General features: G+C 39.6%; 1 protein-coding gene across 6 annotated transcripts in view; it reads right to left on the bottom strand.

The window, feature by feature from the left end:
- The window catches only part of LOC135705403 (G protein-coupled receptor kinase 1), a 400,362-nt gene that overhangs the window by 64,086 nt on the left and 316,575 nt on the right, over positions 1–19,701 (bottom strand). For all 6 annotated transcript variants that reach the window (XM_065227160.1, XM_065227152.1, XM_065227147.1 and 3 more), the window contains 2 exons: positions 9,114–9,215; positions 2,242–2,430 (listed from right to left, as the gene is read on the bottom strand). In XM_065227160.1, the coding sequence (XP_065083232.1) occupies positions 2,242–2,430; positions 9,114–9,215 (291 nt within the window). The remainder of the gene's footprint in view (positions 1–2,241; positions 2,431–9,113; positions 9,216–19,701) is intronic.

The raw sequence follows: 19,701 nt of genomic DNA on the forward strand, positions 1-19,701 counted from the left end.
TGGAACTTTGAAGCACAAGTGTTAGTGCGACTGTTCATAAACAGTGACTGTGTGTGTGACATAATGTCACCGATGGGGTTGTACGCAATGGTGACGTAGGACTACGTGGTCTTATATAATAAATCTTATTTGTTAACTGCAGCTGTTTTGTGTAGGAATAGGAATTTGAGCAGGGGTTTCTGTGTTTATACTCTTTAGTATGACGCGCTTGACATAGATGGCCCACAGCGACTCACGCAGATCTACTGATTCCGATCAATAGCGGTGCGGCTGCAGCTCGTTGCGTTGTGTACTGGAGAACACCACCACTCACCACGCGGTGATTGAATAAACACCGTTTGGTGAGACCGGATGGAATTCAACTTTGAAATCTGTGTTAGGGAAAACGCTTTTCGCAGGCAATCGGTAATTATTTTAATTATCATAGCAACAGTTGCACATTCGTGCAATTTCCAATAATGACATTTTGAAAAATGCTTAAGTTTTTAATTTAACAGATGCGTAGGAATATTTCTGATCGCTTGGTGATGAAATTATTGAAATTGGTTCAGGGGCAGCTGAGTTATTAACGTTCAAAATCTGTCATAATTTTGTTACATGTTCCATTTTCAGTTTTCACAAAGTGTATTCCCTTATAGAAATCATAGACGTAGTCCTACGTTAAAAAATCATGCGATTTACTGACACCTATTGTAACTGATTTGAGGCAAATCGAGACTAATTTCGAACAATTGAAGATAATTTTTGAGTTCAATCAACTCAACCATTCTTGGCGAACGATAACGTTAAATAGAAAGAGGTCACAGTAATATAAGAACAGATCTGTAATGAGGCAATATTGTCGGTTAATAATAAGCTAATAATCAACATTAATCAGCGTCAGTTAGCCATTTGGAAACAATCCTTAACCGGGGAACGCTCGAGAACTCATGTTTTAACATCTCCAAACTTTACTGAGCAACAGGGTGTCTTAAAGCACCATTGCCGGCGCACAGGTCTAATCCAAGGAAAAACAAAGCAACGTCTCTCGCTTATATGGAAAGACCACACATTCGTATTTTTGCAGACTCTTGCATTAACTCATCATAAATAAGACCCTCATCTCGCCGTAGCCCATTATGGTTATGGTGCTCTTCACAGAATAGTAAAAATCCCATCAGCAAAATAAGAATCATTTCCATTCTTTCACGCCAGCCACTCCCAACTCCATTGCCGTGTTGCCACAACATAAAACCGCAAAATTTGCACAACCACTGGTCATCGACGATTTCCCAAAGTACCCATTTCCGTGCTCGTGTGCCCACCCACGCATATTCGAGATTATATTCTTTGTCCCGCACTCAGCCCCTACCCACCCCTCCCTACCTGCCGCTCCCATCCTAATCCTTCCCAATCGACGACGTCGATTTGCGTTCAGAAAATCGTGCTGACAGTGCGAAAACGGATTTTCTTCCCCGGAGCTCATCTTATCCTTAGCAACAATCATCCCATCATCGTCGCCTACTGAGGATAAGGAGCGGAGAAAGTGCCTTCGTCGCGTGTGTTGAAATACGACCGAGTGAGTGAGTGAGTGGGTGAGCAAGCGAGCCAGTGAGACTTTCGTTTAATATTTCAAGAAAATGGAACAGAATCACTTGAACAATAGCAGTCATCATCTTAGATATTGGCACCAAATCCCTTCACCGTTTGCTGATGCGTGCGGAAAAATTTCCTCCAGAAGGGTAACAGTGAGGTTACCCCCTGGAGGGCTCTTTCTCTTCTGGTTTCCCATTTTATTACTTTCAATCGATTTGCTGTAAGATTTCCATTGGTTTCCAATTCCTATTCAAACGAGTTGCTGCCTCCTCCCCTAAGCTCATCTTCATCAATTTGCACCTCTGATCTCCGACTCCGAGAGCACTTCGGAATTAGATTATGACAACAATGATTGCGAAGCATCGCCAAGTAAACCGGTTGGGGGGGGGAGGGGTTGTAGGGAATGGATAAATGGGAAAATTTTCCCAGAATTCGATCTCCGAACCCAGACTGCTAGCAGGAAAGACAAGTCAATTGAGCAAAGGAGAAAGATGCAAATCTGACAAATTTGAATAACTTTTCAATTTGGCCAATAAAATTCCGTCCGTGGGGAGGGGGGTAGGTCAGGTAAAGAAGTTTGATTTGCACCTTTCTTTCAATCGGTCTCGAGATTTTACAGTTGATTTCACCCCAGTCAAACAACAACAACAACAAATCAACGCTCACCTGGATGTTGAGCTCCAGGTTCTTCCACTGACAGAAGCGGGTGTACTTGTCACTTTCGAGAAAATTCCGAAACGGCTCCCCCCGAAGATGGTGGAAGATCTCGTCGATGTACGGCTCGAACAGATTCACCGGTACCTCGTTCTTCATGAGGTACTTTTGCACGTGCGCCACCGCCTCCTTCGAGTATTCCTGTAATGGGAGGAAAAGAGCAATGACAGCATATCAGTATGGCGGCGTAGTAGGCGGGGGTAAATACGGAAGATGCTGTGCGCGCCGGTAAATATAGCAACAACAGTAACAGCACCAGGTAAATGGTGTGGGATGGACTAAATCTTGGCTAAACATGACTGATTTTTTTTTTCTTTCTCATACGTTCAAAACGGTTATGACATGGAAAGCTGTGTTTAATAGCATTGGTGGCAGGGAAGGACGCAGGTACATTAAAGCGTCCACCTACGCATATTCCGTTCCGTGTTTCACTCGTCATTCCATTCATTCTATTGGGTCGTAGGTGGAGTCAGGTTTCAACGGAATATGGGGGTGATGAGAAGGTTAAAGAATCCCGGTCAAGCCTTAACTGGTTCCTGAGAAACTTTCTCGCAAAGGTTTGATATGGTTGAACAGCTTTTCCCAGAAGGTTGTAATTTTTTTTTCAGAACCATGAAAAGCGTCTCTCACGTAAGAAACGAACCAGCGTACGGCTGATAATCTCTCAGTTAAAGATAATAATAATAAAATTCTCCCAGAGTCTTGAAAAGCTTCTCACTGAAGCTTGAAAAGCTACTCGCAAAAGCTTTAACTGCTATTCAAAGAAACTTAACAAGCTTTTTACAAAAGTTTAAAAAACTTTTCACAGAACTTTATACAGAAGCTCGAAAAACTTCTTCCACAGTCTTGAAAAGCTTCTCACAGAAGCTTTAACTGCTATTCAAAAAAGCTTAAAAAGTTTTTCGCAAAACCTTGAACAACTTTTCACAGAAACTTGAAAAGCTTTTCGCAGAAGCTTGAAAAACTTTTCACATAATCTTGAAAAGCTTTTCACAGAAGCTCGAAAAGCTTTTCGCAGAAGCTTTAAAAGCTTTTCACAAAAGCCTAAAAAACTTTTCACAGAAGCTAGAAAAGCTTTTACAGAAGCTGTTCAAGCTTCTCACAGAAACTTGAACAGCTATTCATCGAAGCTTCAAAAGCTTCTCACAGAAGCTTTAAAAGCTTCTCACAGAAGCTTGAAAAGCATCTCACAAAAGCTTGAAAAGTTTTTCACATAAGATTTAAAAACTTTTCACTGAAGCTTGAAAAGTTTCTCACAGAAGCTTTAACTACTATTTTAAGGAGCTTGAAAAGCTGCTCACAAAGCTTGATTTTTTTTCACAGAAACTTGAAAAGTTTTACACAGAAAATTGAAAAACTTCTCCCAGAGTCTTGAAAAGTTGCTCACAGAAGCTTGAAAAGCATTTCACAGAAGCTTGAAAGCATTTCACAGAAACTATAAAAGCTTTTCACAGAAGCTTGAAAAGCTTCTCACAAAAGCTTTAATTGCTATTCACAACTTGAAAAGCTTTTCACTGAAGCTTAAAAAGTATCTCACAGAAGCGTGAAAAGCTTTTTACAGAGGCTTGAAAAGCTTTCCACAAACGCCTGAAATTTTTTTCACAGAAGCTGGAAAAGCTTTTTATAGAAACTTAAAAAGCATTTCGCAGAAGTTTAAGAAGCTTCTTATATAAACTTGAAAAGCTCCTCATAGAAGCTTGAAATGTTTTTCACAGAAGCTTGAAAAGCTTTATACCGAAGCTTGAAAACTTTCTCACATAAGCTTGAAAAGTTTCTCACAGGAGCTTGAAAAGCTAATCATATAAGCTTGAAAAGCAACTCACAGAAGCTTGAAAAGCTTCTCAAAGATGCTAGAAAAGCTTCTTACAGAAGCTTGAAAATCATCTTACAGAAGCTTGAAAATCTTCTTACAGAAGCTTTAAAAGCTTCTCACAGAAGCTTGAAAAGTATCTCACAGAAGCTTGAAAAGTTTTACACATAAGCTTTAAAAACTTTTCACTGAAGCTTGAAAAGTTTCTCACAGAAGCTTTAACTACTATTTTAAGGAGCTTGAAAAGCTGCTCACAAAGCTTGATTTTTTTCACAGAAACTTGAAAAGCTTTACACAGGAAATTGAAAAACTTCTACCAGAATCTTGAAAAGTTTCTCACAGAAGCTTAAAAGCATTTCACAGAAACTATAAAAGCTTTTCACAGAAGCTTGAAAAGCTTCTCACAAAAGCTTTAATTGCTGTTCACAACTTGAAAAGCTTTTCACAGAAGCTTGCAAAAACTTAAAAAGCTTTTCGCAGAAGTTTATGCTTGCAAAGTTTCCCTAAGAATCAATGCTTCTCACACAAATAGAAAAAGCTTCTAACGGAAACTGAAAAAAGCTTTACACAGATTATAAAAAGTCTCCCACAGAAACTAAAATAACTTCAAATAGAAGCTTAAATGCTTCTCACAGAAGCTTAAAACATTTTAAAAAGGTTTAAAAGCTTCTCACCGAAGCTAAACTGCTTCTCACCGAAGCTTAAACGTTTCTCACAATAGCATGAAAATGCTTCTATCAGAACCATGAAAAGCTAATCACAGAAACTTGAGAAGCTTTCCCCAGTAAAATCTTCTCTCATATACTTAAAGAGCTTCTAACAAAAGCTAGAATCGCTTCTCATAGAAGCTTGAAAATCCAGCAAACAATTTCAGCTGTAGAATAGAAGCTTTAGCAGAAACTAGACAAATTTTACACAGAAGCTCGAAAGGATATTTAATATTGAAAAGCTTCTTTCAAATGAATGAAATGCTTCTCACTGAAGATTGATATTGTTTTCTTTGAATAATGAAATGCATCTCACAGTAACGTGGAACAGGTAACAGAAGCTTGAAAAGCTTCTCACAGAAGCTTGACAAGCTTCTCACAGAAGCATGAAAAGCTTCTCACAGAAGCTTGTAAAGCTTCTCTCCGAAGCTTGAAAAGCCTCTCACAGAAGCTTGAAAAACTTCTTACAGAAACTTAAAAATATTTCCATAGAAGCTTGCAAAGCTTCTCACAGAAGCTTAAAAGCTTCCCACTGCAACTTAAATTCTGCTCAAAGACGTAAGATAAGCCTTTACAGCTAAAATAAAAGCTTTTCACAGTTTAAAAGCTTTGGTAAATGCAAGAAAAGCTTCTTACAGATGCTTTTAAACTTCTTACGGAAGCTTGATAAGCTTCTCACAGAAGTTTAAAAGCTTCTTACAGAAGCTTAAAAAACTTTTCACAGAACCATACAAAGTTTCTCATGAACCTTGCAAAGTTTCTCACAGCAACTTGAGAAGCTTTTCAAAGATGCTTGAAACGCTTCTCACAGAAGCTGGAAAAGTGACTCACAGAATATTAGCAACTCACAGATGCTTGAAAAGCTTCTCACAGAAGCTTAAAAAGCTTCTCACAGAAGCTTGAAAATATACTGACAGATGCTTCAAAAGCTTCTCACTGAAGCTTGAAAAGTTTCTCACAGAAGCTTTAAATGCTTCTTACAGACGCTTAAAAAGCAATTCACAGAAGCTTGATAAGCTCACAGAAGCTTGAAAAGCTTCTCACAGAAGCTTCATAAACTCACAGAAGCTTTGAAAAGCTTCTCAAGAAGCTTAAATAGCTTGTCAAAGAAAATTAAAAAGTAGCTCAAAAGAGGTTTGAAAAACTTCTGACAGAAGCTTGAAAAGCTTTTCACAAAAGCATAGAAAGCTTCTCAAAAAAGCTGAAAAAGTTGCTAACAGCAGCTTGAAAAGCTTCTCACAGAAGCTTAAAAAGTTGCTAACAGCAGCTTTAAAAGCTTCTCACAGAAGCTTAAAAATTTCTCAAAGAAGCTGAAAAAGTTGCTCACAGAAGCTTAAAAAGCTCCTCACAGAAACTCTAAAAGATTCTCACAGAACCTTTGAAAAGCTTCTCATATAGCACATAGCTTAAAAATCTACTCACAGAAGCTTGAAAAGATACTGACAGATGCTTCAAAATCTTCTCACTGAAGCTTGGAAAGTAACTCACAGAAGCTTGAAAAGTTTCTCACAGAAGCTTTAAATGCTTCTTACGGACGCTTAAAAAGCAATTCACAGAAGCTTGATAAGCTCACAGAAGCTTTAAAAGCTTCTCACAGAAGCTTGATAAGCTCACAGAAGCTTTGAAAAGCTTCTCAAGAGTTGCTCACAGAAGGTTGAAAAACTTTTCACAGAAGCTTGAAAAGCTTTTCACAAAAACGTAGAAAGCTTCTCAAAGAAGAGCAAAAAGTTGCTAACAGCAGCTTGAAAAGCTTCTCACAGAAGCTTAAAAAGTTGCTAACAGCAGCTTTAAAAGCTTCTCACAGAAGCTTAAAAAGCTTCTCACAGAAGCTTAAAAAGTTTCTCACAGAAGCTTAAAAAGCTTCTCACAGAAGCTCTAAAAGATTCTCACAGAACCTTTGAAAAGCTTCTCATACAGCACATAGCTTGAAAAGCTACTCACAGAAGCTTGAAAAGCTACTCACACAAGCTTGAAAAGCTACTCACAGAATCTTGAAAAGCAACTCACAGAAGCTTGAAAAGCTGCTCACAGAAGCTTGATCAGCTCACAGAAGCTTTGAAAAGCTTCTCACACAAGCTTAAATAGCTTGCCACAGAAGATTAAAAAGATGCTCACAGAAGCTTGAAAAGCTTTTCACAAAAGCTTAAAAAGCTTCTCAAAGAAGCTGAAAAACTTACTAACAGCAGCTTGAAAAGCTTCTTACAGAAGCTTAAAGCTTCTCACAGAAGCTTTAAAAGATTCTCACAGAACATTTGAAAAGCTTCTCATATAGCACATAACTTGAAAATCTACTCACAGAAGCTTGAAAAGATACTGACAGATGCTTCAAAATCTTCTCACTGAAGCTAGGAAAGTAACTCACAGAAGCTTGAAAAGTTTCTCACAGAAGCTTTAAATGCTTCTTACAGACGCTTAAAAAGCAATTCACAAAAGCTTGATAAGCTCACAGAAGCTTTAAAAGCTTCTCACAGAAGCTTGATATGCTCACAGAAGCTTTGAAAAGCTTCTCAAGAGTTGCTCACAGAAGGTTGAAAAACTTTTCACAGAAGCTGGAAAAGCTTTTCACAAAAACGTAGAAAGCTTCTCAAAGAAGAGCAAAAAGTTGCTAACAGCAGCTTGAAAAGCTTCTCACAGAAGCTTAAAAAGTTGCTAACAGCAGCTTTAAAAGCTTCTCACAGAAGCTTAAAAAGCTTCTCATAGAAGCTTAAAAAGCTTCTCACAGAAGCTTAAAAAGCTTCTCAAAGAAGCTGAAAAAGTTGCTCACAGAAGCTTAAAAAGCTTCTCACAGAAGCTCTAAAAGATTCTCACAGAACCTTTGAAAAGCTTCTCATATAGCACATAGCTTGAAAAGCTACTCACAGAAGCTTGAAAAGCTACTCACACAAGCTTGAAAAGCTACTCACAGAATCTTGAAAAGCAACTCACAGAAGCTTGAAAAGCTGCTCACAGAAGCTTGATCAGCTCACAGAAGCTTTGAAAAGCTTCTCACACAAGCTTAAATAGCTTGCCACAGAAGATTAAAAAGATGCTCACAGAAGCTTGCAAAGCTTTTCACAAAAGCTTAAAAAGCTTCTCAAAGAAGCTGAAAAACTTACTAACAGCAGCTTGAAAGCTATTCACAGAAGCTTGAAAAGCTACTCACAGAAGCTTGAAAAGCTACTCACAGAAGCTTGAAAAGCTCTCACAGAAGCTTGATAAGGTCGCAGAAGCTTTGAAAAGCTTCTCACACATAATCCTTAAAAGCTTCTCACAGAAGCTTAAATAGCTTGTCACAGAAGATTAAAAAGTTGCTCACAGGAGCTTGAAATGCATCTCATAGAAGCTTGAAAAGTTTTTCACAAAAGCTTGAAAAGCTTCTCAAAGAAGCTTAAAATGTTGCTCACAGAAGCTTTAAAAGCTTCTCACAAAAGCTTGAAAAACTTTTCAAAGAAGCTGAAAAAGTTGCAACCAGCAGTTTAAAAAGCTTCTCATAAAAGCTTTAAAAGATTCTCACAGAAGCTTAAAAAGCTTCTCATATAGCACATAGCTTGAAAAGCTTCTCACAGAAGCTTAAAAAGATTATCAATGAAAAGTAGTTTGTGAGTGAGAAAATAGAGTCGCGAGAAGCACACACAATTTAATCTGTGAAGAGTGTTTCGGTGGGCTTAAATGTCTCTATATTTTAGATTGAGTTGCTCTTCTAAGATCTGAACATCTTCTTGCAGCGAAATGCATCCAAAGGGCGCCGCTAGTGAATCAAATATATTGTGAATCAAGACTAATTTTGAATAAATGAGTATCATGTTGTGAGAAGCGAGTGTCTGAATAATAAGCGAGAAGCTAGTAAAACAAATATGTGAGTTGTGGGAAGCAAGTAGTTTAAAACAGAGTAGGAAGAAGCCCGGATGCGGAGGAGTGAGAAAGCAGTAAAGAGTGGTTACCATGAGAAGCTAGTTGTGATCAATGAGTATGAGCTGAAAAAAGTAAGTCGATAATGACTCACATTCACTTGATTCATATTCACCTCACACTAAACCACTCACTCATCGCTCATCTTATATTCTTCAAATTATTTATTTGGAATGTGTGTTTTAAGATTTATTTCCAACCTCATTTTCACTTACAGATTAGATAGAGTTTCGAGTTTTAAAGAGTTACTCAATCAAGGATACGTTAGAAAACCTTTTCATATAAACATGTGAGTCTGAATTGTCACGACGATTCCCCCCGCATGACTCCACCTGTGTATCCTTCTGGGGAATGACACCGACAGACATCGGAACAGACAGCCAGTCACAACGCTAAAAACGAATGGGAAATATACTCACGTGTGTATGCGATAGCATTTCTTTCATAATAAAATTGTCGTAAATGTCTCTGGCCTGCTTCCGCCGCTCGTCGTGGCACTCTGTCTTTTCGTAGGCTTTGATCTGTCGAGAGAAGAGAAGAGAAAACGGAAAAACAAACCGTTAGTGGCTAACGACTATTGTTTCAATCGGGGAATAAGTGCCGGAAAAAAACGGAGTAGACGCTTTCCCATCATCATCATCATCATCGTAGGAGGAGTCGCTCGTTTTATGTCGTAGTGTAGTAGGCTGGTTCGTCGGGTTGTCAAGTGAATGTTCTCATCTTCGCTGTCCTAAGCCGGTCTAACGCGATTACGGTTATTACGAGACCAACCAGGGAAGGATAATTAAACTGAGTTCTCCAGAAATACACACTCACACATAGAGAGGATGAAAAAGCGATACAGAAGCTAGTTAGCAAAAGGACATGACTTAATCATCAGCGGGTGAGTTATGTAATTCAGTTGAAACACACTTGTTGAAGAGTAACCGAATTTGATCATTTAATTATAGAAACTGATTTTTTTTTTTTTTGAATTGGGGACGTTCAGATCGAATTATTCGTTGCCAAGGATTTGGTCAATTGTGCTCGTCATTAACAATCGCAGCAAGCTTTGTCTTTGCTTTGTCCCTGCTTAAGCAGCAGCGAACGGTGAGGGGTGAGAAGCGAGAAAAGCGAGCCAGAACAAAATGACAATTTTTGCTCGTTAGTCCACTCATTCTTACTTCGGGGCTTGGCCTGGAGAGAAGCCAAGCTTCATGATTATTATTATCGTTGTTTCTGTTTCGGGGAGAGTAATCAAAGAAACGTGTCGCCAATAAAACCGATCCGGTGCGAGGTGGTACGGGGAATTGGAATTTTCCTGCCGGGTTGCGGGGTGAGCTGGGTGTGCGGTGAAAATTATGATACCGATAAAAACAAACCCGAAGGAGATGGGACGAGTTTGGGGGTGTGGCATTGGGAAATCATTATGATTGCTTTTGTATTGAAGGAATCGTTTGATTAAGTGCAGAACTTGAAGAGACAGGAAATGTTTGTGAGATGTTTGAATAATGAGCCAAGTGCCTAAGTACAGAAAGTGCAATCATCCAACTCCTCAAAGAGCAATCTATCAAAGCGAACCCTTGATGCTATTGATTTAGCTTCCCACGCAGAAGTCGGATCGGATGTTTTATCCCGAACGAGCCCTGGGAAGGAGGATTAAATTGACCATTATGAAGTTTTCCACTGATAACATAAACGATCACCATTGGAGCTGCGAGGACGGAGCAACTACGCAGAACTTCAATTACATCCAGTAATTCTGCAGGTTTTTAAAAGCATCCCACTCGCTGCCCCTTCGCCATGGTTCGGTAGAACAAAGTGAAACTTTTTCCATCAATCACATACTTTAGCTTGACATCAACTCGAGCTGAAGGTTCCTTAAAATGTTCACACTTGCTCTGGCTCTTGAAGTTTGAACAACTTTTGCCCCAATTGTAGCGAGTGATTGTGCAAAACTGGAGCATTTTAACAAAATCTAGTTTGCGCTTCACTCTTCAGGAGAAAATTGCGTTTCCCACCAACATAGAGCATAAGGAAAAAGCGCCGGAGCAAAAAGTGCTTTGCGAACATTAAAAGCAAGCTTTCATCCGAGTAGGCGCCGTGCAACTATTTACTCACAGCTTGCTACGATACTCGCAGCACCAAGAATAAGCAACTCACTGCTTGAAGATAAACATCGTCTTCGTCCTAGCCCTCGTGGAAAAGCAAAAATACTGTGTGAAACATTCCTTGGCAACCCCTAGTCCTAGTGCAATTCACATTCCGCAGCGGTGCATTTCCGAAGCACCGTAAAAACGGTTGAATTAAGCAAAGCGGTAAAGTTTTCAAAAAGTTGCAATTAATGTTGGAAATGAAAATAAACGACGGTGGTTACGTCAATCCGGTGCAGTGTGTTTTGGTTGGGAGAATGGTGTTCGGAGCGCTGGAGATGAATGATTCCAACTATAGGGTGTTCCACATCAAATTACATCAGGGAAAAATCGCTGTAGAAAATTAGCTAGTTGACCGATCCTTTTCAAACTTTCAGACAAGAAAATATAACCCATTAGTAAGATTTTTAATCATGTCTTTCTCAGATTTGACCTCCTTGGGATGCTTCCGTAGTGCCTGCTTCATACAGTGGTAGACATTCGTTTAGCCGAGACCCAGTTTTTCTATGTATATCGAAAGTAATACACAATGAATGCTCGGATTTGGTCTTGTACGATAGATTTCATTTATTTCTAACAAATTCATTAATAAAACTTAAAATTACGTTACGTTTGGATAGCAAAATTGAAAAAAATATCGGTACACGGGTAGACATTCGTTTAGCCGAATTGTTAAATTTCACCATGAAGATGACTTTTAATAAAGAATTTGGAAGAAAATCGATAGTTAATACTTAGTATGGCCGCCATTGTTACGAATCACTTCAAAAATACGGTTTGGCATCGAATCAGACAGCTTTTGCAGTGTTGCCATGTCGATTTTGGCCCAACAATCTTGAACTGCTGTTTTAAGACTGGAAATGCTGTCAAACTGACGTCCGTTTGCGTAAACCATTCCAGCCAAGATTCCCCATAGGTTTTCTATGGGATTACAATCAGGACTGCAAGCTGGCCAGTCCAGCAGTGGAATGTTTTCTTCATCAAACCAAGCCTTGGACTGTTTGGAGACGTGGATAGATGCATTGTCCTGCTGAAAAACGATGTCCTCATTTGCGTCGTTTTCAATATGACCGATCAAAACGTCATCCAGTAGCTCCAGGTACATTTCGGAATTCATCCGGGTTGAGATGAAACAAATTGGAAGCTTTGCATGGTAGGATAAGCCAGCCCATACCATCAAACTTCCACCACCAAAGTTTCGCTTCGATCTAACGACGCTGGTTTGATTCAAATCGTGCCAGTAGCAACTATAACAATCAGGCCCGTCTAAATTAAACCGCGCAATTTGTCGGGAAGTAACCGGAACATCGAGCTTTTGCTTTATTTGGGAACAGGACAGTCGATTTTGTGTTGCTTCATGCCTGATTTGACCTTTCATCCTTAACGATACTTTGGTGCGCCCTTTGGTGGCACGTTTAATGCCATATTTCGAACCCATTTTGAGGAAATTCCTTACTGCTTTCTCAGATCGACCAATTTTTCGGGCGATTGAGACATTCGAGTGGCCCTCTTCCTTGAACAATCTTATAATCCGCCGTTCTTCCTCCGTCAGTTCCTTCGCCATTCCTGAAACTATTACATTTGTCATTAATCAATAAAAATTAAACACCGCATTATTGACGCACCTTGTTGATTTTAAGTTGTTTTATCGAAATGCTTTAAAACACACTTGAAAACCGCGAGATATTTGTCAAAAACAAAACTTTTTCGCACCTCGGCTAAACGAATGTCTATGGTGAAAACGCTGTTTGAATGTTTACATCCGCCGCTACCGGTTTGGTGAGTGTGTGCGTGTGACTCGTTCCTCTCTTATTAAAAAGATGCAGATACACTACCACTACGACAAATCACATCCCGGATAAAAACATATTTTAAATATAATTTTTGAATATTTTCAAAATTTTTAGCTCTCGGCTAAACGAATGTCTATCACTGTAATAGCCCAAGACAACATTTGAATAGTGGCACGAAGCTAAATCCAGCCAAAAGATCGTAGGGTAGGGCCCTCAACAGAGGAAGCAGACGCTTCTGTAGACACTCCTTGAGGTAGATCTCCCCGTTCACAGTCCCGGTACTCACGAACGGCGCACTCCGTTAGCCACATGAGCAGATCGCTTGCCAAATCATGTATTTCTTGGCAAACTTTGAAAGTTTCTGCTTCCTTACTTCCTCCGGAACATCAAACTTGTGCTGGGCGGTGAAGAACAGTAGCCCCGGAAGCTGCCAGAGGTCCGCCTTGTCGTAAGACTCATCATCCATGATGAAACAATGGGGCTTCGTCAGCTTCTGGGTGTACAGTTTTCGGGCCCGTGACTTTCCCACCGTATTTTGCTGTTCGTCATGATTTGGTGCCTTCTGCACTTTGTACGTATGTAGTCCCTCCTGGTCCTTGGCTCTCTGACCGAAGCATTGTCGGGTGTTAAACGCTTCCACAACACGCTTGTGATCCTGATCACTAATAGAAAATCCATTCTGACCGCATTTCTCCTTCCGTTCGATGCCCAGAGTTTCGTAGTAACGTTTAATCACACGACTCACCGTTGACTGCACGATTCCGAGTTGTTTTCCGATGTCCCGATGACAGAGTTTAGGATTTTCCAGGTGCTTGCGCAAAATCAATTCGCGCATTCGCCATTTTCTCCAACTTTCCGCAAACTGACAGCGATAAAAATACAGTGTAAACAATACACTCTAAACTACTGCTACCCAAATTGTCAAGAGAATATACCCAATGGGTAATTTTCTACACCGTTTTTTTCGTGATGCAATTTGATGTGGGACACCCGTAAAAGCCCGGGACAAACTTTTTATTTTCAAAAATGTGTATCTTAGAATTGCCATGACCGATTAAATTGAAATATTTTTAACATCAATCCGGTGAGTGGTTGTTACATCTGTTGGATGGTACTCCCCCTCAAGCCCCTCCCTCTTTGTTATATAATCAAGGATGTGCTGGCATGGGGGTGTTTTTTTAAATGTTTATCATATATCTTACTTATCATTGCGACAACTTATTGATATTTTTTTTTTAACTCGAGAAAATAATAGAGAACAATTATAAGAACCTATGTCTACCTTGTAATCGATCCCGGATGTTCCGGATTATGGTCCTATATGGTCAAATTTATTATCTATCACAAACATATCGTGCGACATATCAAATCACATCTATTAGATGAAATAAAGGGTGATACGGTCAAAATTTGGTCAATATCAACTTGACGTATTTCTTTCAATTTTGCATTTAAAAAACCTGAACACCCCTCATTTTGAAGGTGTGTGTGTGTGTAGAATGTTGCTCCTAAAATGCCGTCCAAGCAAGAAGAGCAGCGTATCAAAATTTTGCTCGCGCATCGCGAAAATCCGAGCTACTCGCACGCAAAGTTGGCAAAATCGCTAAAAGTTGCCAAATCAACCGTTACAAATGTAATTAAAGTGTTTGGGGAACGTTTGTCGACAGCCAGGAAGTCTGGATCGGGGGGAAATCGAAAACCGGAAGCCGCTGAGACGACAAAGAGAGTTGCCGGTAGTTTCAAGCGAAACCCTAACCTCTCTCTCCGAGATGCCGCAAATAAGCTGGGTGTATCGTCTACAACCGTGCATCGAGCCAAAAAACGAGCCGGACTATCGACTTACAAGAAGGTAGTGACTCCAAATCGCGATGATAAACAAAATACGACGGCCAAAGCGCGATCCCGGAGGCTGTACACGACGATGCTGACGAAGTTTGACTGCGTGGTAATGGACGACGAAACCTACGTCAAAGCCGACTACAAGCAGCTTCCGGGACAGGAGTTTTATACGGCAAAAGGAAGGGGAAAGGTAGCAGATGTTTTCAAGCACATGAAACTGTCAAAGTTCGCAAAGAAATATCTGGTTTGGCAAGCCATCTGTACCTGTGGCTTGAAAAGTAGCATTTTCATAGCTTCCGGGACTGTCAACCAAGAAATTTACGTGAAAGAGTGTTTGAATAAACGTCTGCTGCCTTTCCTGAAGAAACACGGTTGTTCCGTACTGTTTTGGCCGGATTTGGCATCTTGCCATTACGATAAAAAGGCCATGGAGTGGTACGTCGCCAACAACGTGCAGGTGGTTCCCAAGGACAAGAACCCTCCCAACACGCCAGAGCTCCGCCCAATTGAGAAATACTGGGCTATTGTCAAGCGGAACCTAAAGAAGACCAAAAAAACTGCTAAGGGCGAGCAGCAGTTCAAGGCAAACTGGCTTTCTGCGGCGAAGAAGGTGGACAAGGTGGCTGTACAAAATCTGATGGCAGGGGTCAAGCGTAAGGCCCGGCAATTCGGATTTGGAAAAGCGGAAGCCTAACTGAATATTTTTCCTGAATTTTATACTAATTGAACTTGAAAAAGAAATTTAATTTGATTTTTTAAATAAACGATTTCACCGATTTACACGCGTTTTCCCTTGACCAAATTTTGACCGTATCACCCTTTATGACCAATGGCAATCAAAATGACAACCATAGAACCATATGGTCACCGCTAAACCGGTTCCAGATATTCCGGATCATGGTTCTACTTGGTCAAATTTGATATCTCTCATATCCATATCAAATCACATCTACTCGACGAAATATGATAAATGGCATGCAAAACGACATACATAGATATGGCCATCGCAGAACCAGTTCCAGATATTCCGGATTATGATTCCACATAATTTAATATGTCCAATTTGACATCTCTCATAACCATATCAAGCTACATATCAAATCACATCTACTCGACGAAATATGACTAACGGCACACAAAACGACGTCCTTAGAACCATATGGCCTCCGTAGAACTGGTTTCGGATATTCCGGATCCACATGGTTAAAGCATAGTCATAGCTACTTTAGAAACGAGTCTGGATATTCCGGAATGTTGTTCCATATGGTCGAAATGATTGTCTCTATCAAATCACACCTTCATGAAATATGACCAATGACACTCTAAACATTATGACCATCGTAAAACTAGTTCAGATATTTTTGCTTATGGTGGCAGTGGAAACATGAATAGGTTTTTGATGATCCAGGTAATGGATTTACATTCTAAAAATTGATTTTTAATCATTATCATATCATACCAAATCATCAAATCATATCTACTCAACGAAATATTTATCACCACTTGTGTTTGGCTGTGTGTGACTTTACGCCAGTTCTCAACTTTGTGTTCTATGAGCACTTCCACAATTTTTCCAACGCGAAAAATTCATAAACAGGACTGGAAATCGAACCCAACCACCTTCAGCATGCTCTTGTTATATAGCTGTGGCTTAACCGAGTGAGCTAAGTCAATGACATTCAAATAAAAAATCATTAATCAAAATGGACACCGTGAGGACGTCTTCAGATGCTTCAAAAAAACGTTTGGATACAGGCAAATCCATTGTCTATACTTTATTGGTTCTAATATTTTTTATTTTCATTTTCATTTTGCAGCGTTTGGTGGGGCAATGGGAGCGCAAGTCAATCCAAAGCCGAGGATAAAGGACGGATAATGGCTGAATAGTCTATGCGGACCACTTGAACGCCATGGGAAAAGGAAGGGATTGAAGAGGTCTGTTATTGGGGGGTTTTAAGGAAATGACACATAGTGATGCTAAATGTAAAGAAACCGAACATCCATCTCCCACTGATTCATCCTTTCACATATATACCAAATTGATATTTTAAAGCAACCATCAAAATAAACAGACAATATATGAAAAGGCTAGTTGCCAGTTGCTTCAAAGGCTAGTTGCCTCCCTAAGCGGACCTTCCGCATCCTAACTCTTCTGTTAATCCACTTAATGCTACTAGGCTGTCTAAATTTTCTTATTTACTACCAACCATGCTTCTTTATTAAGTACCTGTACTTGTGAATGTAATCTAAAATTTAACGTGTTTCAAGTTGTTTTTGACTTTGACCTATATTTAATATATATTAGTTCGTCCCATGTGACACCTTCAAGTGACTAAAATGCTTCACTTTGAAGTTAGTTTCATAGCTGATTTTTAAATTACATAGGGTATATGCTTCAACTACGCTCACACGTTTCCACTATGTCGCACCACAAAAATACGTATGGTTACGTCACAATAGAAGCACGCCACAGTGGAAATCCCGAGCCATAGTTCAAACACTTATCCCAAATCAAAATGAAGCACATATAAGATTAGGGCCTGTTCATAAACTACGTAGACAGTTTTTTGGAATTTTTGACCCCCCCCCTCCCCCTGCGTAGACAATTGTCCATACAATTTTTTTTTAATTTGTATGGGCTGTGGATAATTGTCAACCCCCCCCCCTAAACTGTCTACGTAGTTTATGGACAGCCCCTTAGTTGCAATACCATGTACAAAAATGGTGTTTACATTTGTTCCCTGAGTAATACCTCAATGAAAACAACAACGAAAGCTTGTCACGCAAATAGAAGGAGCACTGTTGGGCACTTTCTGAAATATTCAATAGTATAATTCCCTTGCAAACTCAAATAAATCTATCTGCGTAAAAATAAATAAAATAAGAGTGATTTGCGGCAAAACCCGCCAGTATCGCACCCAACGTCAGTGCATAAACGTAAGCGTACTACAACGCGGCTTTCAAATAAAGGAGTAACAAGTGTGATACTATACTATACTATCACTTCAGCTCAGTAATCCTCATCGCATGCTCATGACGCTATTCTGTCACGGCATGAGCCAACGATGCCGGACCTGAATCAACCGTCTCCAACGCTCCACTATGAAGCATAAGATTAGGCCCGCCCACCACCGTCCAGGTTAAAGAAACTAGCCAAGGGGAGGGTCTATACTTTATTGGTTCTAATATTCGAAATATTTGGTATCAACGATCATTATTCGGGGGTTTGCAAGTTGGTTGAAATTCTGTTGATATCGACTCCGGATCTGTCGGATTCAGTTTAGCTATATTATGCCATATTTATTCGATACATCTTTAATCGGCTTTTAGGTGGCTAAATGGCACTGTGATAGTTGTTTTGAGTGCCATTGGCCATATTGCGTTGAGTAGATGTGATTTGATATGGCAATGATAGATAACGGAGTTGACTATGTTGAGTCATCATTCGGGATATCTGGAACCGGTTCTACGGGGGTAATAAGGTTTGGTTATGAATTGTTAGAGCTATTGGTAATATTTAGTCGAGTAGATGTTATTTGAAATGTCGCTTTATATGGTTAACATAAATAACAAATTTAACCATTTAGAACCATAATCCTGAATATATGTAACCTGTTCTACGGTGGCCATATGGCTCTATGGTTTTCGTTTGTGATTTTATTTGTCGCTTGATATGGTATCAAATTTGATCATATGGAACCATAATCCGGAATATCCGAAACCGGTTCTACGGTGACCATATGGCTCCGTGGTTGTCATTTTGAGTGCCATTGGTCATATTTCATCGAGTAGATGTGATTTGATATGTCGCATGATATGGTTATAATAGATACTAAATTTGACCATATGGAACCATAATCCGGAACATCCGGGATCGATTCCAAGGTAGACATGGGTTCTTATGATTGTTCTCTATTGTTTTCTCGAGTTACAAGAAAAAAAAAATCAATATGTTGTCGCAATGATACGTAAGATATATGGTAAAGATTGAAAAAACATCCTTGAATATATAACAAAGAGGGAGGAGCCTGAGGTGGAGTACTACCATACACATGTAAGAACCACTCACCAGAATGATGAATGGTGAATGAATGATTTTACAGGTTAAAGTGTAGACAGCTATACTTAGGTGCTTCTGGTTAGAAATTCTAAATTTGCGAGCTTGATGACTAATTAAACAAGTTAGATCGAAAATAGGGTTTTCTTCGAAAAAATACCAACTGCCCAATTCTGATCCTATTATCTATTAGGGACGTTCCGATATTTTTGATATTTCGCAATATCGACATTTTTCTTTCGATATCCGATATTTTGATATCGATATTTTCAAATAAATATATCGCCAATATTGATATATACTTGCGATGGTTCAAATATCGAATACTTCTAATATTTCATATTGCAAAATAGATGTACAGTACTTTCAAATTTTAGATCAGCCGTATGATTAGTCATTGTAAAAATGGCAATTAGAGAGCATGATGGAAATTTGGCTAGTTCGTATAATCTATATTTTGACGTAGACTAGGACTGTGATTTCTATATAAGGGTACACTTTGTGAAAACCGAAAATGGAACATGCAACAAAATTATGAAAGATTTTGAACGTTAATAACTCAGCTGCCCCTGGACCAATTTCAATAAATTTATCACCAATCGGTTAGAAATATTTCTACGCATCTGTTGAATTTAAGACTTCATCATTTTTCAAAATGTCACGGGGGGAGAGGTAGCACATCGATTCTTCCGGTTCGCCTCCTAGCATCGTGCTATAAGGTACCAGGCGATAACCAGGGTAGTTGATCGATAGCTCGATGACGTCATTTCGTTGGCGTCTGCAATGGGAAATTCTCATAGCAGGCGTTGACGATGGGACGTTGTCGAGTTGTTGAATAGCAACTATCGTGGTAACTCACCGAATACCTGTCGATCTGCCAAATTTGGAAAGACGTCTGCATTGAATTGTCTCATATAATAATATTCCGCCCACTATAACACAAGAAATTGCGAGTAGCTGAGTGGAAAGGAGATAAGTTAAGCATTGGGTATAGGACCAAGTCTCCCCTGGGTGGTGCCACAAGATGAGCGCAATAGAATCATCAAGTTGCCATAAGGCACGGAATGAGACTATTGCATGGCTGGGTAGTCAAAGTCTTCCATTCGTTAGTCATTTCAGGTGGATTAGAGCAGGTTTAGGTTTAGGGTGGGCGTTGGCCAGATTTGGATTTTTCAGATGTAGTCCT

Source organism: Ochlerotatus camptorhynchus, unplaced genomic scaffold (assembly GCF_037179485.1).
Source record: "Ochlerotatus camptorhynchus isolate MF236.1 unplaced genomic scaffold, CSIRO-AGI_Acam_v1.1 ptg000022l, whole genome shotgun sequence".
Classification (NCBI taxonomy): Eukaryota; Metazoa; Arthropoda; class Insecta; order Diptera; family Culicidae; genus Ochlerotatus; species Ochlerotatus camptorhynchus.